The 25,305-nt window shown below is 49.1% G+C and overlaps 1 protein-coding gene across 3 annotated transcripts; it reads right to left on the bottom strand.

The window, feature by feature from the left end:
- Positions 1–3,712: 3,712 nt before the first annotated feature.
- On the bottom strand, positions 3,713–24,995 carry CLCN6 (chloride voltage-gated channel 6). 3 transcript variants are annotated; one of them, XM_066637098.1, is made up of 23 exons: positions 24,908–24,995; positions 20,530–20,589; positions 20,010–20,108; positions 16,767–16,832; positions 16,580–16,646; positions 16,289–16,395; positions 15,736–15,862; positions 15,549–15,616; positions 13,914–13,972; positions 13,435–13,567; positions 13,125–13,238; positions 12,335–12,501; positions 11,583–11,709; positions 10,756–10,885; positions 10,122–10,275; positions 9,855–10,014; positions 9,204–9,310; positions 8,901–9,087; positions 8,079–8,236; positions 7,726–7,882; positions 6,730–6,837; positions 6,129–6,254; positions 3,713–4,453 (listed from the first exon to the last, which is right to left on the bottom strand). In XM_066637098.1, exons 1-23 carry the CDS (start codon positions 24,992–24,994, stop codon positions 4,373–4,375), a joined length of 2,649 nt encoding a protein of 882 aa, XP_066493195.1. In that variant the 5' UTR covers position 24,995; the 3' UTR covers positions 3,713–4,372. The 3 variants fall into 3 exon arrangements, with proteins under 3 accessions (XP_066493195.1, XP_066493196.1, XP_066493197.1); XM_066637099.1 differs by having other exon boundaries at positions 20,010–20,075; XM_066637100.1 differs by having other exon boundaries at positions 16,767–16,829; positions 20,010–20,075.
- Between the last annotated feature and the right edge of the window lie 310 nt (positions 24,996–25,305).

The raw sequence follows: 25,305 nt of genomic DNA, 5'->3' as shown, positions 1-25,305 counted from the left end.
TGGCCAAGAGAGCAGCAAGGATAGGAAAGGAATCGGGTGAAGCAGGAAATCCCCTTATTCTCCTGAAATGTTTGATGCCCAGAGAGACGAGGGTATCAGGAACCCAGATGGGGCTTCATTGTGCAACTCCTACAAAGACGTCGCAAGTCTTCTTATCCCAGGTGTGACACCCACCAACAGCACACCATGAGACGTGGGGTTCACAGACAACTCAAAAGAAAACACAAACTACTTGACAGCTGGTGGTTCCAACCTTGAGGCAAATGAGAATACAGCCCTTCTAGCAAGGGAAAGCCTTGTACAAAATCATTAGCTGAGAACCGTGTCAGCAGCCCCGCTAACAAGCCCTGTGACAGCATGCAGGAGAAATGACGAGAATCACTCATCTTGATGGGGAAGGAAGATGAAGGTGCACCAGCAGCCACTCTGTCAACACAACTGGCACCTTGCAGCATAGCTGCCAATTCTCTGGGATTTTTAATGCATCAGAAGCACTCCATTTGGGCATCCCTGTTCCAGAGAATTCCAGTCAGCAGGACAGAAGCATTTTGTCAAAAGCTTCAAGTCTGCAGTTCCACAAGGGATGGAGTGGAAGGGAACAGCCCCTGATTGGGCCGACTTCCTACAAAATCAGAGGTCGGGCTGCGATGCTGCTCTGCCTCCACTTTGGACGCATGTGTCAACAAGCTAACTTACTGGGGCGCATCAGGCATCTTCTTGTGTTTGGAGAAATGAGCAGAAGCGAGCCTGTCTCGGGGCAAGAGCCTTAACCTGCTGGGTAGAAAAGTGCAGTGACAACACCAGCTGCTGCCCCCACCCCACACTCCTGCGCAACAAGGGTTCTCCTGGGCATGGACAGTGCCACCACAAAGACCAGCTTGAAGCCCTGGCCAAAGTACAAAGCTCCAAAACCAAATGGCCCCGTTCTGGCAGGTCTGGCTGGGATTCCAGTGTCCAGAGCTAACTGCAGCTACTTCCAACAGGTTCATGAGACACAGAACGACTGCTGTCAGGCAGGCAGGAAGGGAGGGGACGGGGAAGAGGAGGGAGACGGGTTCATACTCCGAACACTCCAGACAACCTCAAAAAACAGCAGCTCAAAGAGGTCAGCAGGGCTGAGAAGTTACCTGCTGCAACCAGAAATGTCCAGGAGGAAGGGAGCGCTGGAAGTTTTACACTTTGCCAAGGCTCCTCCCTCCCTATTTTTTACTTTTTCAAAATAGGAGAAGCAGACATTTGGGAGGAGGAGGGGAGAGAAATGGCCGGGGAAGCTGGCTCTGCTTTAGGAAAAAAAGGAATATGCCAGGAAAGCAGTCAAGAGTCCTGTCTCAAGCAGATGAAACCAGTCATCAGAACCATCTGCTTCCTGCTCCTGTCTGCCCCCTGCCCTTCTCTACAGCGTATGCTGTAGTGTATTGCTGATCACCAAAAGCCAGAGAAGGCGCCTGGATTGTCTGCTGTCTGCACAAGAGCTCAGCTTGAAGAGGACCACCCAGCTCTCCTCCGTGCTTCTGCACAAGGCTCCTGGGGTTGTTCCCCCTCCCCCCAGGGGCTTTGCCTCAAGGAGACCTTGCCCAGCCCAGCCAGCTCTCCAGCTTGTCCTTTCTGGACTCTCCCAAGACTTCCATGTTGGGATGGAAGCAGCCACACCTCCATCTCCTGTTTCTGCCGAGGTTCTTGGCCGAGCCCAAAGGTCAGCTCAACCCAGCCTGCAGTGTCTTCATTCTTCCTCCCCCACAAGAGCACTACTCTCCCTTGTCCAGCTGGGCACTGAGAACGCTCACAGCCAGGCAATTCAATCATCAGTTTTCACCTGCATTCCTGCACAGAGCAGGACAGTGGAAGAGGCAACGGAGATCTCAGCTGACAAACAGACCCCTGAAATCTGGGTATTCCAGGCGCCTCCTTTGTACGTATATTAGTTTTGTTTGTTGATGTTAAGCAACAGGCGTCTAGAAAAAAGCAAGCACTTAAACAAGCCCCAGATTCCACACATCCCGAAGCAAAAAAAGGTTTCATACAGGTGGACTGATCTGCCCAGAGGGAGCTGCTGGTGCCCCTGTGCCCTTGCTGGTAACATGCCACCCAAATCACTGATGCAAATGACCTGCCGTTGAGTCTATGGCCCGAGATGAACCCTGGAGTCTAAGCAAGACTCAGGCACTGGAGAGTTGGACATCGCAGTCCTGGCAAGGAAGCAGGAAGTTCAAGCCAGCAATGGCAGGTCTGAACTGGCTCTCATTTGGGTAGAGGGACCATTTCGGAGCTTATGTGACACAGAACAGAGAAATCTGGCACACGTTTTTCAATTAACATGACTGTGATTGTACACAACAGAACTCTCCACCTGTGCATGGCAGAGAACAGGCTAACAGGATGCTATGGAGGTCGAGGAGGGCTGCAAAGACCTCAGTTGTGGGATGCATTCCCTCAGTTACTCAGGGAGAGCAGAAATTTCAGCTGTGCTTTATCAAGCCCATCAGTGTTGCAGCCCCTGCCCTCTGAAGGCACGAGCTGGAGCCCCAGCAAGAAATTTATGCAAAGGTAAGAAAACCTACAAGGGCAACAGGAGCCTGCCAGAACACCACACAGGCCGGCTGGGATGGGACCTGCTGGAAGTGCCAGGCCGGCTGCAGCTGGTTCCAGCCTTCCAGCTACCTGGCTGTTATGAGAAGTCTCTCAGGCACTCCCCAAATAGCTGTGGCCAGCTCTCCTGCCTGGCCCTGCCAACTATTCCGGTCCTGCCTGGGTGTCATTTGCAACTTTTAAATGATCCCCTCCGGGAGAGGAGAGAGATGTCAAGCAAGATTTGTGACTTGAAAAAGGTCTTTCTATGAAAAACCGAGCTGGCTTTTGGTATCGAAGGATGGTGGCGGCTGAAACAGCCACAGCCTCGCAGTTTGAGGAAAGTGGGGGCCGCTGCTTGAGCATAAACCACACAGAACACCCCAGAAGCAGGCAAATTCCACGTGGGGAGGGGACACAGGGACAGGGACAGAAATGCAAACAGTAAATTCCTGGTACTTCCAACCGAGCAGCTAACCAAGAGTGCTGGAAAGGTCCTGGCAGGGAAGAGAAGACACTCTTTCCTTCTGGAACACACACGCACGTGCAACCCATGTCTAAGCACTCAGGCAGAGCCCTCAATGGTCCTGGGGGCATCCTCATTACTGCTGGAGAAGAAGAACACCACAAGCTCAAAGACAGACCCAAAACACCTATGTGAGATGCGTGGAATCACGGGACTCAGCACACCAAGCAGAACCTGTGACGCGATTCACACAACCACCAAGTCAGGGCAGCCACTCAAAATTCCTGCTGACAGTCTTCCAGTGCATGGTGAAGAACGGCTTTTAACTCCCCCATCACACATGACACAAAGTCAGCCAGGCCAACGTTCTATTCTGCAAGCAGAATTCCGCAATGGTTGGTGGAAGAGGCCAGTGGGGTAAGGATTTGCACTGGCAGTCACGAGGTGGGAGGTCCTGTGAATCATCCCTTTGAAGGGGGTTGCCCCCCCCCCAACCAAGAGATCAACTATTGTCCAGCAAGGAGCTGACTGCATGCTGGACCCCTTCCACTCGATTCCTGGCATCTGGTGTCTATCAGCAGCACACCATCACCCCACAGGACAGACAGCTTCCCAGAAGGAGCACTTACCATTTTGGTAAGGCAAGTCACACACAAAACATACACACACAGCTCCAAAGGCTCTTCTTTTTTACAGACACCCATTTCTGTATTTAACCCCCCCAAACGGTAACACTTGGTTTGAATTTCCTTGATCAGAGCCTTTTCAGCAACTGTGATCCCAGGCTTGAAGGGCATTAACAAAATCCATGGAATGATGAAGTGAAGCAAGGAGAAAAACTCACACATGCATGTATAAGGTACTCCAGAGTCCTCAGCAAGGAACACGCCCCTTTCATGGTCTCCCAAAAACTCATTGGCAAAGCACGGAATGATGACAAAATGCCACACCAGTTCCCCAAAGTCCTTGAGATGACGAAGTCTGGCTGATGGTCAGGCAAGAGATGCAGAATAAGTCAGGGAGGGAGACAACAGATAGGTGGTTTCTTCCTTGTCTGGGATCTGGCCTGGGCAGGGCGTCCAACTTCAGGATAGATCAATCCAGTGCCAGGAGAGAGAAGGCGCACATGGTAGCCTGAAAGGGGCAGGCAGTGAGCCCCCCACCCAGCGAGGAGCCAGCAAGTGCAGAAATTGCCATTCTGCTTTTGTCTTCTGGCCCACGTGATATTTCCAGGAAATCAAAAAAATGTCAGACTGTTTTCTATTAAAGTGCAGGAAGCCAACCCTTGGTGGGCTGAGTGGGGCAAGCAGCAGTGGCTTGGGGGGGGGGGGCTGGAAGCGGTCAGAGGGTCTGGTAGTGCTGCCGCAGCCGGGCCTGCAAGAACTCATGCGTCAGGTTGTGCCGGGTAATGATGCCAACGATCTGGAAGGAGAGCGCAAAGGAGGAGGGCGTGAACATGGGCTGGCTTGGACAGGTGGGGAGGCAAAACGCACTAGGGGTGCAGCTCTAATCAATTTTCCAGCACTGACCTAGCTGCGGTGCAGACCCAGGTCAGGTGACAAACTTGCCCTTACCTTGAGGAGGCCTCCTTGACTGCCTCCCCATTGCAGGATGCAGTGCACAGAACATTGGCACAGCTATGTCAGTGCTGGAAATTCGGGTAGGATTGTGCCCTGGAAGAGGAAAGGAGTCCAAGAAACTGGGCTATGACAACTGCTGGAGCTCTGAAAGTGAGGCTGGGGGGGCACAGCTGCTGGAGATGCCTGCCGACCCCTGCAACAGCTGCAATTCCATAGTAGCCACTATGCCCAGTGCCCCAGGGGGCTGCCTGGACAACTGCAGGATACAAACCATTCATTTAAACCAGTTAGAAAGCAGATCATCCATTAAACTGAGGGTCAGTAGCCCCAAGCTCTAGATTGGCAGCAGGGAACCCAGTGGCTATTTCAAGCACCTGGTCATGACCAGCTGTGACTTTGGAGTTCTTTCCTTGAAAGAAGGAATTCCTTCAGGCCACATCACAAACTGCTTTTCAAACTTCCTCTAGTTACTACATGGTATGTTACAGTGTGGGGGAGGCAGGACTGATATTTCAAATTCTAAAGTTCAGACACACACAGGGCGTTAGGCGGGCTGGCTGAGAACTCTGCTTTCTCCATAAGAAGCAGCCGCAAAGCAGCACACCCATGTCTCTAACTTTGGCCCAAACTTAATACAGCAGAAGATCCTCTACAACATGTGTGGAATTACAGCCTTAAACAGAAAGCAGAGCCTAACCCAGTTTGCCCTTGTAAGCTTGGAATTTTCCCACATGCGAATCGGGGCGAGGGTGGCAGGGCAGGATTGGTGCACCAGCCACTGAGGTCACGAAGGGCCTTAAATCTGTAACGAGGCCCATTTCCTTATTGCTATTCTGAGCAGGGTAGGTTGAGCTCCCTTCCCGGAAAGGCCACAGTTTTCCTAAGCTCTTCTGTTACATCCTATTCAATTCTGGTGGTGTCCTTTCTGCCAGCAAAATGATTCAGGTTGACAGATCTGCTCACCTGCAGGTATTTAGAACCATATTATAGACATCTCAAACACACACAAGTTGAATGCCTACATTTATCTGCCAGCCCATGCCATAATCAGAGAGAGCACCTGTTTGTACCCTTTTGTGGGTCACAGATCTCTTGCAGAATCTGAAGAAAGCTATGGATTGTTTATTTATTAGACTTGTATTCCACCTTTCTCCCCGAAGGGCACCCAAGGCGGCGGCTGCTCCTCCTCTGCCCGGAAAAATGCACATGAACCCAAAATGCTTTTTTGCCCCCAGCTTACAGAGCCATTCATGGACCCTTGGAGTCCCTGAATGCCAGGTTCACCTGGATCCAGGCAGTCTCTGAAATGCTAGTATCAGACTTTAGGTGCTTCTGCTAGAGCCTAGCCCCATCTAGTGGCTGATGTTGGTCAGGCTGTCTTAAGGCTCTGAGGTCTTCCCAGAAAGGATATCCCGAAGGACCAAAACTTAATAAGGAGAGGGGGAAACTCCCCATCAGGCCATCAAGCTCTTCTGAACAGTCTGCCTAAAGAGAGGAAGGAGAACAGACAGACTCACCTCCCCAACGGCGTTGACCACGGGCAGGTGCCGGAGGCCCATCGTCCGGAAGAGGTTGAAGACTTGCGAGACGTGGGTGTTGGGCGAAACGGTGAAGGGGGACGGGTTCATGTAGGGAGTGACGTCCTGTCAAAAGGGACAAGACGCACAAGAATGCCTCCAATAACTCTGGACAGTTATAATACAGGGTATAATGTGGGCTTTCAAGGGTTTCACATTCCATTTGACTTGCTGTTCTTAGAAAAAACCTCCAAGGTGTGCCAGTTTTACCACCCACCCCATATCATGAGTGGGACTGCCACCGTCCAGCCTGGCTTGCCTGTGATTGTTGCGAGTTTACAGCGGAGGAGAGACGTAAACTGAGGACTCCCCGATTCATAGCCTAATCTATTTATCACCACACCACAGCAGTGGTGGTGGCGGCATGTCTGCACATGCCCACTGGGCCCCCAAAAGTCTGGAACAAGTTGTGTCCAATGACTAACATGTTAGAAGCCAAATGAAGTCGACTCCAACTCTTTAAAGACAAGAACAGGAGAGACAAGGAACCTTCCACACTGAACAGAAACCACCGACGCAGGACGGAAAGCAGAACGCTTACCACAATCATCCTGGGATTCAGCAGCGTGAGGTCCAGATCATGGATGTCAGGGTAGCGAGGGTAGTCCTCTGCCGTCTCTGCATACGAGAGCCGAGGCTGGCTGGCACTCTGCAAGAGACAGCAGCCTCAGAAGGTCACCTGGCGCCAGAGCACTTCCAGCGACAAGGGAAGACGGAGGGGTGGACAAACTGTGACTTTCCGCTTTTCTCAAGGAAAGGGATGCAGCTCACATTTGGGAAGGCCCATTCCCCAGGCCCGAGACAGCAGTCCAGCCTGAAGCTTGAGGCTTCTCAGCACAGGGGAGAGGGGGAAATACAATCAAGGTTTATAAACATTAGGTGTGGAGTAGACCGAATGAAGAGAGGGAAGGCTTTTCTTCTCAAATACTAGAACCAGGCAGGGTCATCCACTGAAACTGACTGGCAGAGAGTTCAGATGGACAGAAGGAGGAACAGAGTCACATAGCACATCATTTGACTGTGGAACTGACTTGACTGCCACCAGATGCGGCAATGGCCACTGGCTTGAAAAGGGACAACTAGTCACAAAGACTGTGAGCTAACTCCAGTGGCAGTCTCTCTCTGAATGCCAACTGCAGGGGAGCAGTGGCGGGAGAGGGCATGGCCTCTCTCTCCTGCTTGTCGGTTCCCCCACTGGGGCAGCTAGGGGGCTTCTGTGAAACAGGGCCCTGGACTGAATGGGCTCCCTGGTGTCCGATTCAGCAGGGCTTCTCTTGTGTCCTTGCAGGCCTCATATTCCCATCTCCTGTCCAAAGAGGTGCATTTATCCCATGGGAATGGAGGGAGCGGCACCTGCCTTTTTCCTGCAAGCACAAGGTGGTCCTGCTTCCTTTTTTGTTAACAGGGAGCCCTTTCCAGGGTTTTGAAAGGTCTCCAAGCTGACATCAGAGCAAGTCCTTCCCATCAGGCATCCCACAATCATTCCGTTTCAGCTGACACAGCTTCACGGGCCAGCAGCCAGCCGACGGACACTCACCGACTGGTTCTCTGCGTAGCAGACCCCTCGCACAAGCAGGGTGACCAGCTGCGAGCGCAGCACCAGACCGTGGAAAGTCAGGGGCCGGAAGCGCTCCTCCATGGTCCACTCCTCACTGGGGGACTGGTCTGGGTACAGGTTGGGGTAGGGTGTATACCTGGAAGAGAAGAACTGCCTGTGATCAGGGCCTGGGCCATTTGGGAGAACTTCAAGATGTGTCCACGGCTGGCTCCACATACTGGGTCACAAAGGCAGCCAGTCAGCTGCTCCAGGGAAGAGCCCCCATCCCCCACCCCAGGCAGGTGCTCAGTGACGCAAGCACAAGACCCGCTCCCCCTCCCCGCAAGGCCCACCTCCGCTCCAGCATTTGCTGCAGCATGTCCTCTGTCTCTGGGGGCTCTTCTGTTGCAATGTGATCGTCGCACATGTTGCGCAGCTCACTGGACGGGTACGATTTCATGGACTGGCTGCGCTTGCGCTGTTCTCCAGCCCGAGTGAGGATGCTGGATTTCTGGAATGGGGAAGAGGAAGGGACGACTCATTCCTGCAAGAAACTCCTGCCATTCACACAGTGCTTTGAGAATTTGCCCGGAACACTTTAGGACAATCTGCAGAGCAAGGAAGATCCCCGCTCAGACTCTTTCCACCAGGGGCCAATTTCATTCGAGTCGCATTTTGTTCCTCTTCCACTAAGCACCATCTCAGAGCTGTTTCTTCCCTTTTACCCTCCTAAACCCTTTTCTAGCTTTTTTAAAAAAGAATATTTAAGGATATTAAGCTACAGAGAGTTCAGAACTGTGTTTACACACAGGCATCTTGAAAACTAATCAAGTTATTTCAAGAGAAGCTTTCGTGGATGACAGTCCATTTCATCCAATACAAAGAAAGAAAAACATAACTCCCACTGCATTTTCACCACCTGACATGCAAGGATATCACTGCTTGCCTGCTCGGGGTCCTTATTCCTTTTTCTTGTCTTTTAACATTTGGATTGCAAGCCTCTTGTGGCTGGAGCCTAGTTAACTTTCTTTAGTGCCCTTCAAAGTATTTTTAATGCGTTATGCAAGCACTAAATAAATCTTCTCGTCAAGCAAGGTCAAGTTCCAGAATTCAGGAGCAAAAGAAGACGTTTCGCCTGTAAGGAGATACTTCTCTGCATATCTTGTTGGCCCCACCTTGAACTTGATGTTGTTGCTAATCAGCTGGTCCCACTTCATGAATTCCCGCTCGTAGGCCCGGTTCTCCGTTACCACCGGGAATGCGTGATGCACCGTTGTGCGCAAGATGCTCACAAGGGATTGGATGCGGGTGTGGGGGTAAACGTACATCAGGTTGGGCTCCATTATATCGCTGGCTCTCAGCCTTTCATTGGAAAGAAAAACAGATCAAATTGGCATCAGGGCAAACATTTAACAGGCCAAAAAGGATATAGATTTAAATCCACTGAAGCTGGCAGGCAAGATGTTCAACACGCTTACTTGTCCATCTCGACCTCCGTTTCCCAGTCCAGAAGCGGCACCCCTCGCAAATTCACGTGGATGTCGTAGATGCCCTTGTTAAAGAAATCCCCTGTCCATTTGGCCACCTGGAAAGGGAGAAGAGGGAGGTGGTCCATCCTACTCACAAAATCCCTTTGAAACAATCCCCAAAAAGATGCTAGAGTTTTTTTTTAAAAATCCAGCTGGATTATTGATGACAGTCCTGTGGAAAGCAGCCTTAAGCAAGTCCCCATTCCCTCAGCCTCAACCTGACACCCTTCTTCTGTCAATCCAACTGACTGCTGGAAGTACTGCTGAAATAATGTGAAATGCTCCAAGTGTCTAATGTCACGGGGCTCCCTTACTCCATTTATTTTCCTTCCTGCTCCTCCATCCCCTTTTCCTTACATGTCTGTCATTTACATTTCCTTACAAGTCTGTATATTACCTTACCTTATAGATCTGCATATACCTGTATATACTTATATTTCCTTACAGGACTGCAATATGCTAAACTTGTGAGCAGGGACTTGTCATTATCAATTTCAAGTACATACAGTGCCTTGTTTTTGGAGCAAATAATGGCAATAACATTCCTTTTTTGGAAGAGATACTAAAGGTGATGGAGATGACAGTAAACAGTAACCTCACCATAAGAGTGACCATGATGGGGAGCCCATATGTTATCTCGTTTGTCGATTCGATCAGGATGACAGTGAGGCTGATGGTCATGCGGACAACTCCACCCAGGAAGGCTGCTGCGCCAATCAGCGCAAAGGTCCCTGAATAGATGTGGTCCAGACCAATGTAGCTGGAAGGTGGAGCAGAGAGAAGGCTGGGTATTAGGACCGGGTGGAACAAAGGGGGACAGGACTCCAAGGCTCTTTCCCATGACATGGAAACAAAGCAAAGGGGCACCTTTTGAGGAGGTTGGCAACCAGGCGTCCAAAGGCGGCCCCACAAAGCAGCAACGGGACAAAGAGGCCGCTGGGCACAGAAATCCCGTAAGTCCAGCAGGAGAGTAAGAAATAGAGGAGGAAGAACAGGGAGAGAGTGACAGGGCTGAAAGTACCTGCAAAACAAGGGGGAGAGAGAAGGCGGGCTGAGCACTGCAGAAGCTCCACCCTAAAACAAGAGGCCACGCCCACTCCACAATGGCTCTGTACGGTGACTATGAATTTATAAAAAGTTGAAGAGTGCATAAGAGAAAACATGGTCACTTCTTTCTCAACCAACCCAAGCTCAAGGAGTTCCCACAATCACAGTCCTTCCTTGCTTTGAGCCTTGCAGGAGGAGGAGGGACGTTTACCCACCCAGGATCACCCACTGTCTTAAGCCTTGACCAGTCACTGCCTTGTTAGCATCGTCAGGTCTCAGTGGGGCTGCGATTATGGCACGTCCAGGTGCCACTTCCGTGTCAATGGAAACCCTGCCTGTCAAAAAGCCAGTATGGCTGCTCGGCTTGCCCCAAGATCTACGGCAAGATGTCACTAAGAAGCCAGCCCACCTTCATCTTCAGCAAGCAGAGCAGCAGCCCGGCTCTAGGACTCACCCTCCTGATGAAACAGCTGCAAGATGGCCGCCTCTTGCGGGTTAAAGAAAAGCGTCGCCATGTCATTGTAGGTGTCATTCGGACAGAAGAAGGTCCTGATGCTGGAATTCACTTCGTCAGAAGATGTGCTCTAGAAAGAGAGAGGGCCGTGTCATGCAGAGCTTCGTCTAGTCCCTGCCCTGTCCTGGAAACTCAAAAGATGCCAGTGCCGCTGTTTCAGGGTTTCCCAGTGCAAAAGGAGGGAGGGGCCAAGGCTCAGCGGCAGAGCCCCTCTTTGAAATGCCAGACACAATCCCTGGCAGCATCTCCAGGCAGGGTAAGGAGTAATTCTTGAAACCCTAGACGGCTGCTGCCACTCAGTGCCAACAATTTTGGTCCACCTGGTTCAGGCGCCTGGCTCAGTAGGCAGCAGCTTCCCAGGCTGTTAATACCACTTAACAATCCAGCAGAACAGCAAACTAAAAATATGCATTTTAAATCCAAAATACTGTGATGAATGAGAATTGCTCCGTCTCTACTTAACTCTGGCCACTGAAAGCAGGAACAAGATCCTACAACATCCCTGGAAATGTAGCCAGTGGGAACAAGTTAGGAGACAGAGGAAAAGGTTGTCAGCGAATGTTTTTGCAAAATCCTCAAACACCAGCAAGATGCAATGCCAACAGTTGCAAGAATTTGATCTCAGCAGCTGAGAAGCAGTTATAGCAAGAACTTAGCAGTGATGCACGTGTGTTTGGTACGCTGTTCTCTGTCCAAAGGCTAGCTCAGATATTTTTAGGCCTCCTGGGATGGACCCCTCAGGCCTGGGCATGCACTCTCTCAATCACCTGCAGGACAGAGGAGCTGTTGTCTCCATGGTTAGCAGATGACATCGGCCGGCACTCTCCTAGAACCACGGAAGCGACAAACACCACAAGGGTAGTGGTCAGACCCACCAACAGGCTCTCCAAGATTCTGCAAGCAAGAAAAACAAACTGTGCAGGCAAAAACATGAAGCTCAGCTCTACAGTGGCTCGTGGTGCGCCCTGCGGTTTGTTCTTCCATGTGGCCTCCACACTTCTCCTACCCCAACTGTTTTGTTTAATGAATCCGTCCTAAAATAATTCAGGAGAGTCCTTGCCCTAAACTGCTGCTAAAAACACCCAAAGTTCAAAGAAAAATATTAAAAAATGAATGTTCTGAGCACCTCCTCTTTTGCCCAGATGAGTCTGTGGCTTTTTAAAGAATTCAACTTTGCACCGTTTAGGTGGATGAAGTTCTGCACAATGTGCAGCCTTACCCTAAACTTGTTTCTGGGACATCCCATGGGATTTAGTCTCCAGCAAGCATGCAACAGATAGAGACACCCCTCTCTTTTGGCCAGGGTCCTAACAGCCAAGCAGACTGCAAGAGATGGGGGAAGCAACTTGGAGGAAGCAGAGATGTATCTATCTGCTTGGGGCAAAGCCACGCTTGGAGACCGGCAAGCCCAAGGCACGTGTGCTTGCATGCAAAAACCCTTCCCCTCCCATATTTCTAGGCTCCTGCCCACCGAGGTCAGTGTTGCCACCCAAGGGAAGCCAAGAAAAGGTGCAGGTACCTGACCAGCTTGGGTTTGGGGTGGACGTTGCGCATGCGGTACTTGGCCAGCCTCTTGTTGATGCAGTTGAAGGTGGCCCCTAAGAGGCCCCCCACAATGCCCATGAGGATGAAGAAGCCTAGGTCCACAGCTGTCCACAGGTGGCACTTTTTATCCGACTCCAAACACTGCAGGTGGAAAGGATGAAAGAGGCAGTGAGGATGGAAAAGGAAGAGAAAGGCCCCAAAATGCAAGAGCCAAGACGGGCAAGAGGAGGGAGACTCACAGAGACACACAGGGTCAGTTCATACTGTCACAGTGGAATGAGTGCTGTGCCACCAGCCTCCATTCCATTCCACAGCGCGTTTCATGTGGGGACGCGCTGAAGGCGGCACTGGGGACATGATGCCTCACAAGATCTAGGGCCCCTGATCTCTCCTTCTCACAGAGGCTCACCCTTGTGCCTGGAATCCACAGCTCCAGGAAGACACCATAATCTCCGAACAGCCCAAGACAGACCAGCAGGGCTGAAACACACCACAATTCCTTCTTCACGTTGACAAAGGCAACGGCTTTTCAAGTCCTCCTGCTTAATCTGGGTTGTGTTGACATGATTTTCAACTGCTGCGCTCCAGAGCACACCTACCAACCTTTCACAGCACACCACTGTCCCACAGCACACTGGTTGAAAATCACTGCTCTAAGTAAATTATCAGCCTCTCCGACTGAAGGCTTGTATGTTTTACCACTGGCGCACGCTTGTTTTTGAAGTGACCAAAGGGAGACAGGCAGCAAGGTTGAAAGCACCCACCTTGAACTCTCCAAAATTCAACAACCCGGGGAGCTGAAAAGATCCCCAACTTCCAAACTGAATCCCAGAGCGGAAGAAATTCAGGGTGAAGGTGGCCGCCATGGAACAGAAGAGCTGGAAGAAAAAGCAAAGTGTTTACAGCGCTGATTTGGGCACTCGTACAGCACGGCACAGTCCTTGCGCAGCAATGCTACTACGGTGCTTCAACTAACAACCATGCAGATAAACCCAGAGTGGAAAATGATTCAAAGGTTGTGATGCTGGAAAGGAAAAATAATTATTTTGTACATGAACTACATCAGGACCTCACCACTTTCCATGTCAGCCCCTGGTTCCAGAAAGACGAGCCTTCTTCCAGGCTGAAGAGGGTCCCCCCAATGGGGGCTCCAAAGGCTGCAGCCACCCCAGCAGCGGCTCCTGCAGACACAAAATCTCTCTTGTCCCTGAGCAAAAGAGAAAAGACCAGAAAAGGGAGTGTGAAGCAACAGCAGCCATTTCAAATGCAAGATGGCTCTGAGTAAAAGAGGGCAAGAACGCAGTCAGTCCTTAAGTCATAACTGAGCTATGTTCTAGGATGCCAAATATATGCCCTTGGCTAAGAGCAGGTGGAACCAGCAAAACAATTCCCTAAGCCAGTATCCTAGCATTACGTAATCCACAAGAAACCAGTGGATCCACAAGAATTCAGTAGACTGCCATCTATCTTTTTTCCACCCCCCCCCCAAGTGTAAACCACCAGCCTGAAACTATGACCCTTAGGCAGCAAGCCTACCTTGCTCAATGCCATACCTGTCACTGCGGAAATAAGGGAAGTTAAACTGGATTTTCTTTAAGGAGATGCTCTGAAACTGGAAAGAAAAGATAGGCAGTCAGAGAAGTATGCAGTCCTAGACACACTTCCCTGGGAGTAAGCCCCAGTGAACTCAACGAGACTTACTACCAAGTAAATATATGTAGAATTACATTGTAAGCTAGCCACTTCAGGGGCCAAAAGGAAACATCAAAAATAACCAAAATAAAGAAATTAGCTACTAAACAGCATGCTTGCAGGCTCTTTGTGGTCAACAAGCAGGCTTTCTGCAGTCTGCAAGCTTGGTGTGCACATAAAACTCAAAGATATGGGGCTGGGCACACAAGATCAGCTTCCTGAGAATCACAGCCTTTGCTTATTTAAAAACAAAAAGCTGCGCACAAGTGTCTAGCCCTCATGGTTGCAAAGAGAGGTTTGAAAGCGTATGGGCAACACCTGCTGAAATATTAGAAGTCAGATTAGCAGTTGAATAATATTCCTAATACCTGGCATCACACTTGGCCCCACCTCATGAACAACAGTGACAGAATAAATCTTCCACAATAGCAAAAAAAAATGGAGAATAAAGTTATTTTTTAAAAACTGAGCAGTTACGCAAACATGCAACATTTTTTAATGGTCGAAGAATTGAGCTAATCTTGCTGGGGAGGGCAGGTGTGTTATTTTCAAATACAGCATCAACTACAACAGCAATTTTAGACTGGTGTGCCCAGCACACTGATGTGTTGTGAAAAGTCTGCACCATGGGAGTTTGAGCACAGTGGCTGAAAATTGCTGAAACTCTTCCGGGTTCTGCAGCTATTTCTAGGGCAACTGACTATAGTAACAAATTGTCCATCACACAATTTATTACTATACAGACGGTTGCCCTAGAAGCAAAGCCACAGAACCCAGAAGTCTCCAGGAAGCTGGAAGAGACAAGAGGTGAAGATCATAGAGGTCAGTGTGGCATGAGATGAAAAACACTGACAATTTTCAATCTACAGACTCAGTGCTCCAAGGAGTTTGCGAACTAAAATCTATATAAGGGAGACAACAGATGAAGGGGAGGAAAATGGAGGCAGGCAAGTTGGGGGAAGAAAATGCTTTTGTATCAGGCTTTGTGACAGAGAATGACATCAAGGAAGCTGGGCCACAGGCTTCACGCAAAAGAGTTTAGTACAATGCTTCTCAAACTCCTACAAGTTAGTTCAGAGCACTGTAAGTTGTTGCAGGGGAGAGGCTACAGTAGCAACACAATCCCCAGGAGTGTGCTGCTGCCGGGGACGGGAGGGTTTTTTCCACTTACCTGCAGCCAGTACTGTAGCCCTGGGAAGTCTGGGGGGGGGGGGGGAGGTCCATGGAGCCCTTCACAGGGCTCCCTGTGCCTGCAAAAGTCTAAGAAAAAAATGGGCACTTCCATGCCTGATGAAGCCAGAATGACTGATGAAAACAGAAGTGCCCATTTTTTGGTTGTTTTTTTTTAGTCCTTTGCAGACACAGGAGCCCTGCTGCGGTTTCCCCAGACCCCCCAGGACTGCAGTACTGGGTGCAGATAAGTAAAAATACCCTCCTGTCCGCAGCAGCAGCACCATCCTGGCGCAAGCAGCAGTGCACCCTTGCCTGGCACTCACCTGAGGCAAGCCAGCCCCAACCACGGCCCCGCTGTGGATCATGGGACCTTCCTTCCCCACGAAGAGACCTGGAAAGGCACATGTGATCAGTTGCCTACAAAATTACACAAAGCTAAGCGCATGCACACTCTCTCTCTCTCACTCACACGTTGTTGCTGGCAAAACACACGTTTTGGGGATCTCATACCTCCAGCTACACTGAAGAGCACTCCAACAGCTTTGCAAATCAGAGTCCGGAGCCGAACTATCCCAGGCACCTTCACTCCATTCAGGTAGCATTTGATCTCGGGAATTCCAGAGCCAACAGCCACAGGCTGAAAAGACAACACACTTGAACGCTGTGATGGAAGCACAAGGAAGGGGCTGCAGAGTGCATGAGATGCACCAAGCACATTCTTTGTCAGAATGTAATTAAGTCAAAACAGCCGGCTCTTGTTGTCCAGCACTATCACGCCTGTGTGAAAGTACTAACACAGCTGTCAGTTACTCAGTTAATTTGGGGACCCAGTGTAATTAACTGCCTAGTCACCTATGGTGAACAAGAAACAATGGCAGGCAACTAGACATGAAAGCTTTTGCTAGCTTGCAAGAAAGAGGGTTCTCCCCACATCAAATTATCAACAGGTGACAAACCATGTGTCACACAAACCAACAGTGGCATGTGTGGGAAGACCGACTAGCATGAAGTTCTGGGCCCAATTCTAGAGAATTCACTGGCAAGGCCAGCTGCGATGCATTACCTGGATCAAGACGAGGAGGCTGGCCAGGAAGACAAAGGTCAGGTTGAACCCCAGCAGTTCCAGCAGGGACACAGCCAGGCAGCCTTTTTCACTGCATTCCTCCACCGCTGCAGGAAGAGAGTCAAGGAGATGGACAAGGCAGCCTGTGTGTGGCATGTTAACGTAGGGCAGACCACATGCACAAAGCATGTCAAAACCACTGCGACTCCTCAAATCAACAACACCTCATGTTTCCCTGAACCATTATCCTACACAAACGGTCCTCAAAGCCACACAACATAGAGAGGATACAGCTCTGCACAATGTGGAACTTGAGCCTGGAGAACAGCCGGACAAAGAAGTCCACAAAGAGACCCACCTGGTAAAGGAAGGATGGAAGAGGTCAAAGGCCACTTGATTGTACCCAGAAATCATCAAGTCTTTCACCTTGGGAAGGGAAGGTTAACATCTACCCACCAGGAGGCAAGGGGCATCTTACCAGCCCTGTGCAGATTCCAATAGCAAACACCATCAACCACTTCACCGCTTCGTACCGCCGGCTCTTCTGTGAGAGAAACACACCGAATCTGGGGTTGGCAAACCAGTGCTACAAGAGGTCTCTATCAATGCAACCTAAACATTTTCACAGTGTAGGGAAATATTGCACAGAACACAGCACCAGAGTGTGGGGAGGGAGGAGTCAACAGTGAACGAAGAGACATGTCTCCAGGGGCTCCTGTGAGACAGTTTGTTTTCCCCCAAAAACTGCAGCTCTGAAGAGGATCTGAGTGATCTTGTCAGGAGAGACAAGATTAGCTACGGTGCAAGGTACCTGGGAGACTGAAAGCCCAACCCGGGGGGGGGGGCTTTCTTCTCAGGAGAAATCTAACCGTTAGAGGCAGCAATGGGGGAGGTGCAGTGATCTGCAATTAAGCTGCTGGTTCCCTGCTGAGATACCATATGAAAGAAAAGCGTGAAGCGTGAAGTTCAAGTTAGAAATTTAGATAAGTAAGTGTTAATATTTTCCCCGGTTCTGATTGACTGATTTGGCTAAAAGCCTTGGATATATTGGAGGCATTAATGAGAGACTTTTTAAGGATTTTGGAAGTGCTCTTTCTATTTGTAGTGGAATAAATTGGTGGTGGACTATAAATACAATTACAATTTGGTTGTGGATTAAAATTCAGAATTATCTTTGGATATAATTCTTATTATATCTGGGAAAGTTTTGTCTTCTTTGTACCAGAATATTAAAAACAGTAAAATTGTTTTTTTTCATGCAAATTCTCTCTTCACTAACCACAATGGAATGTGAGATACAAGAGGAATTTATGGAAAGTGCAGTTAGCAGAACTGTATTGAAATGGTGGAAGTGAGGAGAATAATACGCTGTGGACATCTAGTGGATTAGAGAGTAATTGCAAGATGGAATCAGTTTCAGAAGTTTGGAGACAAAAAGTGTTGACAAACACAGAGAGATTGCTTGCAATGGGATGATAGCGGCTGATTTGGTATTTGCAGATCCTGAACCTGTGTTTTCTTCAGGCTGATTGTCAGTCCAAAATCTTGGCAGGCCTTGCTAAAATGATCCATGAGCTGCTGGAGATCTTTGGCAGAGTGGGTAGTGATAGCTGCATCGTCGGCAAAGAGGAAGTCACGCAGACATTTCAGCTGGACTTTGCTCTCAGTCTGGAGAGGTTGAAGAGCTTTCCGTCTGATCTGGTCCGGAGTTAGATGCCTTCTGTTGCAGTTCCAAAGGTCTGCTTCCGCAGGACAGCAAAGAAAATCCCAAACAAAGCTGGCGCAAGAACACAGCCCTGCTTCATTCCGCTTCAGATGTCAAAGACAACAGTGCCCTTCATGTCCTTGTGGAAAGATTTGATGATGCTGAGGAACCTGGGTGGACATCCGATCTTGGGGAGGATCTTGAAGAGGCCATCTCTGCTGACCAGCTCGAAAGCCTTCGTGAGATCTATGAAGGCTATAAAGAGTGGCTGTCGTTGTTCCCTGCATTTCTCCTGCAGTTGTCTAAGGGAGAATACCATATCAGTGGTGGACCTGTTGGCTCGGAATCCACACTGCGATTCTGGATAGACGCTCTCTGCAAGTACCTGGAGCCTCTTTAGTGCAACTCGGGCAAACAGCTTTCCTACAACGCTAAGGAGAGAGATGCCGTGGTAGCTGCTGCAGTCACCCCTGTCGCCTTTGTTCTTGTACAGCGTGATGATGTTTGCATCCCTCACGTCTTGAGGTACTCCACCTTCTCTCCAGCAAAGACAGATTCAAGTTGGTTTGGAGACTCTCTCCCAACAGACAGATGTGTGCAAGGAGCAAGTGGGAGATGTGAAGAAACAAGTAGAAGATGAACAAGGGTGTAAGAAAGGGTGATGGTGAGGGATGGATCCACCATCAGAAGAGCAAGAAATTGACAGGATGAAGAGGAGGTGCTGATGGAGATCAAGATAGATAAGATGGACAGAGTAACATGGATGCACAAAATACAAAATTTGTTGGAACAAAAAGGAGAAAATATATCCCAGTTAACTGGAAGAATGAACACATTTTATACAAGAAAGTGTAGATCTATTAGACTCTTATAGAAATAAACTATTAAAGATATTACAGGAGAAAAAATGGAAAGAAAAAGAAACCTGAGGGTTAACCTGAGAGTTAAAGAAAACTAGAGAATTTACTTAGTTAATAGCAATGGCTCAAACTGATCTAAAAAAAAAAAGGAAAAAATGCATGAAATTAATAAATATGAATTAGAATGTATTAAAAAAAATAACAACACCTGGAAATAAATGTGTGGAAGAACTGTTTTATATGTGGCTATTAAACCAAAGGGGAAAAAAATGTAACCAGATTAGAGAATGGTAAAGAAAATATTATAAGAGATTGTTGGTTTCATCAGTTTAGAAATTAGATTATTTTTATTTAATATTAATGAGTAATTGAATTAGCTGAAGATTGACAGAAAGTCAATATTTAGAAAATATATTATGGGGAGTCTGAAAATTTTTATATATGGTATAAGAAATGTATAAATGATTAGAAGTGGTAAAAATAGATGGAAGAACTGTTTTGTATGTGGTTATTACTTTTATATATATATATATATATAAAGATAGATAGATAAAATAGATGGAAGAACTGTTTTGTATGTGGTTATTACTTATATATATATATATATATATATATATAGATAGATAGATAGATAGATAGATAGATAGATAGATAGATTTAAAACCAGAATGGAGTACAGTAAAGAATCGATCACAAGAGATTGCTGATTTTGTTATATTCTGATAATCAGATTATTTTGTTTTAATATTAATGAGTAATTGAAATTAGTTTATGTTTGTTAGAAAGTGAATATTTAGAAAATATAGTATAGGGTATTAGGAAGAACTTATCGTATATGATATAAATAAAAAGATAAATCAATAAGAGGTAGAAGTAAATGAATAAACAGATTAAGAGGTTTAGTATGATTAATTAGTAATGGTATATGATATTTAGCACTCTTAAATGTATGTTATATGTTTGTATGTCTGTGTGTGTTCTATAAACATTTTTTTAAATAAATATTTAATAAAAAAAACACAGCACCAGAGTGAATGCCTTGATCCTCCCAGTTTTAACTTTTACTTGTTCTTCAATCAAGTTGCTAGACCTCACTGTCTCCTTTCAGAAGCATGCGCGATTATTTCCATAACCTCGCCTGTACAGCAGGTCTTACCTTGCTGTCTAGGCTTTCTAGGACTTCCAAGTAAGGCTCATTGATGCAACGGTCATAGTCCAAACTCTGAAAGAAGAGGTAAAAGAGAGAACACCATGTCTGCACAAGAAAGGAGAAAACAAGATGGGAGAATATAGGACTGCTACATTCACATGGATGTGTTCAAACAGAAGTAGTTTAACCTCCCCACTCCCTTAAATTTCAGCAGTCAAATGCTTGACCTTTGAAATCCAAGAACAAACTGGATTGAGCATGATCATGAAATGCGCAGCACCAGGTTTATAAACAGCAGCTCGCCTGGGATGAATTTAAATCATCCCTAAGCAATCCAGCAAGGAAGGTTCTGAAACTGGAAAAAGTTATTTAAAAAAGAAAAAAGAAACCATTGCTTTTTGGCTTTCAATCTGCCTCATAAATCTAGGCACATGTGGCTAGTGAAAAAAGGCAATCTAGTAATTGTGGGATAGTAACTTTTCTGGACTGCTTTGCAAGGCTGCTCTGTGGCAATATTTGCTCTCACCTCATAGTCCTTGCGTGGGAGAATCTCATCATCTTCATCCTGGGTTTCTCCAAGAATGGTCTAAGAAACAAGTTTAAGAATTGGCAACTGGCAACATTTTTTGTGCAATAACCTGACTTTTTGGGGGAGGGGGTACTATCAGGTAAATCAAATTGGGAAGAAAACCCAGCTGTGGGTCTGTGGGGTTTACTATGTCTCTGGACCATTAATCCAGCAGAGTTCAACCTTTTTGTCTCAAGGGACCCATCACCCTTCTTGAACTCAGAGTGCCCCACCCAACACTTCTCAGGGCTGTCTAGTCCAAGGAATGGCCGGTGATGGAGGACGGACTGGCTTCCAGGGACATTTACCTATTGGCAGGGATTACCAGCGATATTTGCCCTATCGATTTTCTTATTGCAGACACACACACCCCAATTTCTGGAGAGGGAAGACAAAAGAGTCCTATCAGGTAGCCTCATGGGCTGTCCTTGGCACCACCGCATATCTGGCCAAACAGAGCAGACCAGGCTCCAAGCAGGCTCACCATTTCTGATGAAAGAGGCTTGCTGGAGGTCATAAATCAACCTGCAGCTGGTGCCATCTCCTGAAATGGTGCAACTTACAGGGGACCTTCGTTCCAAGACAATGGAAGGAATTAATAAGTTCTAGGCAGCTCCCCTCACTGGTAAACCTTTTTTCTTTCACTATAGGACTGGGATAAACTTGCGTCCTGGGGTGACTGAAGCAGAAGGTTCTCTTGTCCCCCCCCCCAACTTTTCAGTCAGATCTGCAAATAAACATGCCTCCTGGAGGACAGAATGGGTGAATACCACAGAGTCCGGGATCACTGGAGCTGAATTGGGAAATTGGGAAAAATTGGGAAAACTCCAGATTCCCTAGAAGATAGTTTGAAATTGACTGAATTCATCCACTCAACACCTGAGGGCAGAAGAAATATCTGTGCTAAAAAGAGATACCAGAACCAGCCCTCCCATGTTCTTATAAAAGGGATGGGACAATAAACAAGAGGGCACAATTACAATCCCTCAGGAGGTGAAGGCAAATTCACACCTGCATGGAGATCCTATGCAGGGTCAGAGATGTCACTCCAAACAGCAGGGTCACACTGCTTGCCTCATACCATGTAATATCTTTTTTCTTTTAATTTGACATGCCAGGAGATTGAACCTGGAATTTTTGTGTGCACATCACAGGCTCATCCTTGGGGTTATAGCCTGTCTAGAAAGCAAGAAGCAGCAGCAGCAGTGGGGGGGGGGGCCCACAGGGAAGACAAAAGATCCACAACTCCACTGAATGCAAAGGAAAGGGAGGGGCCGCCAGGGAGCTCAGATGAAGGAAGAGAAGGGTTGGCTTGCCCACGGCTGCCACGGAAACCAGGGATCAGACACATGGAAGGCTCTGTCTGCATTTCACAACAGGAGCTGCTCTTGAAAGGACCTGCTGCGCAAGGCCTTGTGGTGGCTGTCCTTGTTTCTATTCCAAAGCCAGGATCACCAGCAGCCAGCATCCTTGGACCACTGTCTCTCTCAGGGCCATGCCTGCCCTTTGTCTGCTGCACCATCTCTTCCCCTCCCCCTGCATCCAGCACCATCCAGAAGGGCAGAGAACAGGGAATTTTGGAAGGCATGCTTTGTCATGCAAGCAGCAGGGACCTGCTCAAGATCCCTCTTCCATACAACTGTGAGAGACACAAGAGCCCCAAGACATAGTGGAAATGGAAAAGGTGCAAAAGAGAGCGACCAAGATGATTACGGGGCTGGGGCACCTTCCTTATGAGGAAAGGCTACGGCGTTTGGGCCTCTTCAGCCTAGAAAAGAGACGCTTGAGGGGGGACATGATTGAGACATACAAAATTATGCAGGGGATGGACAGAGTGGATAGGGAGATGCTCTTTACACTCTCACATAATACCAGAACCAGGGGACATCCACTAAAATTGAGTGTTGGGCGGGTTAGGACAGACAAAAGAAAATATTTCTTTACTCAGCGCGTGGTCGGTCTGTGGAACTCCTTGCCACAGGATGTGGTGCTGGCGTCTAGCCTAGACGCCTTTAAAAGGGGATTGGACGAGTTTCTGGAAGAAAAATCCATTATGGGGTACAAGCCATGATGTGTATGCGCAACCTCCTGATTTTAGGAATGGGTTAAGTCAGAATGCCAGATGTAGGGGAGAGCACCAGGATGAGGTCTCTTGTTATCTGGTGTGCTCTCTGGGGCATTTGGTGGGCCGCTGTGAGATACAGGAAGCTGGACTAGATGGGCCTATGGCCTGATCCAGTGGGGCTGTTCTTATGTTCTTATGTTCTTATTTCCAGCAGTTGGTCGCCCTCTCTAGCCAGTAGTTATTCTGACAATAACTCCACACTTTGTATTCTGTTGCAATCTAAAATTCTGCAGCCTGCAGCCTAAAAACCTGATGCAATTTATACCACAAGCAGTTGAACCCAGGAGTTATCCCAACACTTGCTATCCAACAACAATCCCAGCTCTCCACACCTCCAACTCAGTCACTTCCCACCTCCACCATGTCAACCCCCAAACTCTTTTGAAACAGGACAAAAGACTTCCTCCTTTATATGAAAAAGGATTGAATACCCTGCAGGGTCAGGGCAAAGGAAGCCCACAGAGTCCAGTATTATATTTCCCCACAATTGCCTCTGGGAAGCCCACGAAGGCACACCCTCTCCTGCCACTGCTCCCACCCAGCTGATATCCAGAGGCAGACTGCTACTAAACCTGGAGGCTCCACGCAGCCATCAAAAGACCTTTGGACCTCCATGAATTTGTCCAGTCCCCTTTTCAAATCATTCACATCTGTCAGTCAGATGCAGTCAGTGTTGGCATCCTTTAGTCTCGGAAGACTATGGTATCGCGCTCTGAATGGTGGTTCTGGAACAGAGTGTCCTCTCCAGTGCGCGAAGCCTGGGTAAAGTAGGTATGGAGGATAGGCCATTACCCATGCAGCAAATCCCCCCTCTCCACGTTGCTGGAATGGTCCAGTGGAAAGGCAGAAGCCAATACGGTTGGTTCCAGCGGCATCGCAGGAGTTGCCAAAACGTGACTGTTTTCAGCCATGAACTGCCTCAGGGACTCCGGCTCCGGATTTTGCCTCGAGGTTGACTCCTGAAGCCTTTTCCATAACTGGATGTAGCCACAAGGCAGTGGAGGTTTGGGATCAGAGTTTTCCGCCTTTTACGACAAATACAGCCAAACGCTTTGCATTTGACAGCCCCAGAGGGCTGTCACAGTTCACGAAGAACAAAAATGTGGTCCTTCAAGATAGAAAAGTCTGGATTAATAATCCATACTTAATAAGTGTCACCTGATCAGGCAAAAGGCTGGATTCAGCGGAAGCAGACTGCAGGTTGACCTGTTCCTCTTTAAAGGTTGCTTGTTGCTTTTCCAGCGTTACAATATAGCAACTCCTCTGGAAGCTGTTATGCTTTTCCAGGCCCTCAGGCAAATAGTTTTTAATCTAAGCTCCATTTAGTGCTTTTTAATCCAAGCACCAACACAGGCTCTACCCAAGGTAGGGCCACAGCTCAGGGGCAGACCCCTCCTTTGCATACTGAAGGGGGACCAGGGATGTGCGGTGGGTGCGTGGAGCGTGTGGGTCGTGGGTGCTTGGGCACCTCACATGGTGGCAGCACTTTCTGAAGGACTCCAGTGGGGAGGCCCTGCCTCGAAGGACTGTGGTGGGGAGGCTCTGCCTGCTGCACATCCCTGCTGGAGACCCCAGCTGCAATCCCCAGCAGCACCTCCAGGGAGGGCAGGCAGAAGCCTCCTGTTTCTAATCCCAGAGAGCCGCTGCCAGCCAGTGTGGACAACACTGAGCTGGATGGACCAAGGGTCTAACCCTGGAGGAAGCAGCTGCTGTGTCACTTGCAGACTTACACTCTGGTAGACACAATGCATAAAAGGGGGGAAGAAAGAGGCGCATAATCTTAATACTATAATCATAAATGCACAGTGCACGGAGAGGGAACAGCTGGGCGTGTGAGGTGACGCACAGGAGGAAACAGCCAGAGCTGCCCCTGGAGAAGGAAAAGGAAGCACTCTGTGCGCGCTCAGACACACTCTTGGGGTCTCAGAACTATTTCTAGAACTCTGAACTAGAATAGAACTATGCCAGTGCTGAAGCCTCGCTTGGCCCTTCCTGGGGGCTTTGCCCTGGTGGGCGTGTGAGGTGACGCACAGGGGGAAACAGCCAGAGCTGCCCCCGGAGAAGGCAGAGGAAGCACTCTGTGCGTGCTCAGAAGCACTCTTGGCTGCTGTTTCAGAACTGTGCCAGGGCTGAAGCTGTTCCTCGGGGCTTGGGGCGCGCGGGGTGAAGCTTGGCAGAAGGGCGGCCCCCGCCCCGGCCCCCGCTCCTCACCAGCTCCTCCGGGGTCCGGCTGTCCCTCTCCGCGCAGCAGCAGCAGCAGCAGCGACGGCAGCACCCGGCCCCGCAGCCCGCGGCCATCCTCCTCCTCTCTCCCCGCCCCGCCGGCAGCAGGCAGGCCGCGCATGCGCTCCAGGAAGGGTCCTGCTTCGAGAGGCGGCGCCGGCAGCGCGAGAGCTCGTGGCCGCCTCTGTCTCGGGCGGAGGGAGGGAGGGGCGGCTGCGTCCGCCCAGACGCGCGCCCAGGGAGCGGGGAGGCGGCGCGGCGCGGCGCGGCGCGGGGCTGCCCACCGGGAGGCGTCCGCAGCGTCCCGCGTGGGCCACGTCCGAGGCGCAGGAAAGCGAAGCTCCCGGGAGCTGCCTGGGCCCGGCGCGAATCCCCCAGGCCTGAGG

Source organism: Tiliqua scincoides, chromosome 9 (genome assembly GCF_035046505.1).
Source record: "Tiliqua scincoides isolate rTilSci1 chromosome 9, rTilSci1.hap2, whole genome shotgun sequence".
In the NCBI taxonomy this organism is placed as follows: Eukaryota; Metazoa; Chordata; class Lepidosauria; order Squamata; family Scincidae; genus Tiliqua; species Tiliqua scincoides.
The sequence above is the reverse complement of the archived record's forward strand: the minus strand, read 5'-3'. Positions and strand labels throughout refer to the sequence as shown.

Excerpts from the sequence above, each read along its gene's own strand:
- CLCN6 (XM_066637098.1), bottom strand. The coding sequence starts at position 24,994 with ATGGCCGCGGGCTGCGGGGCCGGGTGCTGCCGTCGCTGCTGCTGCTGC. Across the intron at positions 7,883-8,078 it reads CAGCAAATGCTGGAGCGGAG|GTATACACCCTACCCCAACC; the intron begins GTGGGCCTTGCG and ends CTTCTCTTCCAG. Across the intron at positions 6,255-6,729 it reads TGAATCCCAGGATGATTGTG|GACGTCACTCCCTACATGAA; the intron begins GTAAGCGTTCTG and ends CCCTTTTGACAG.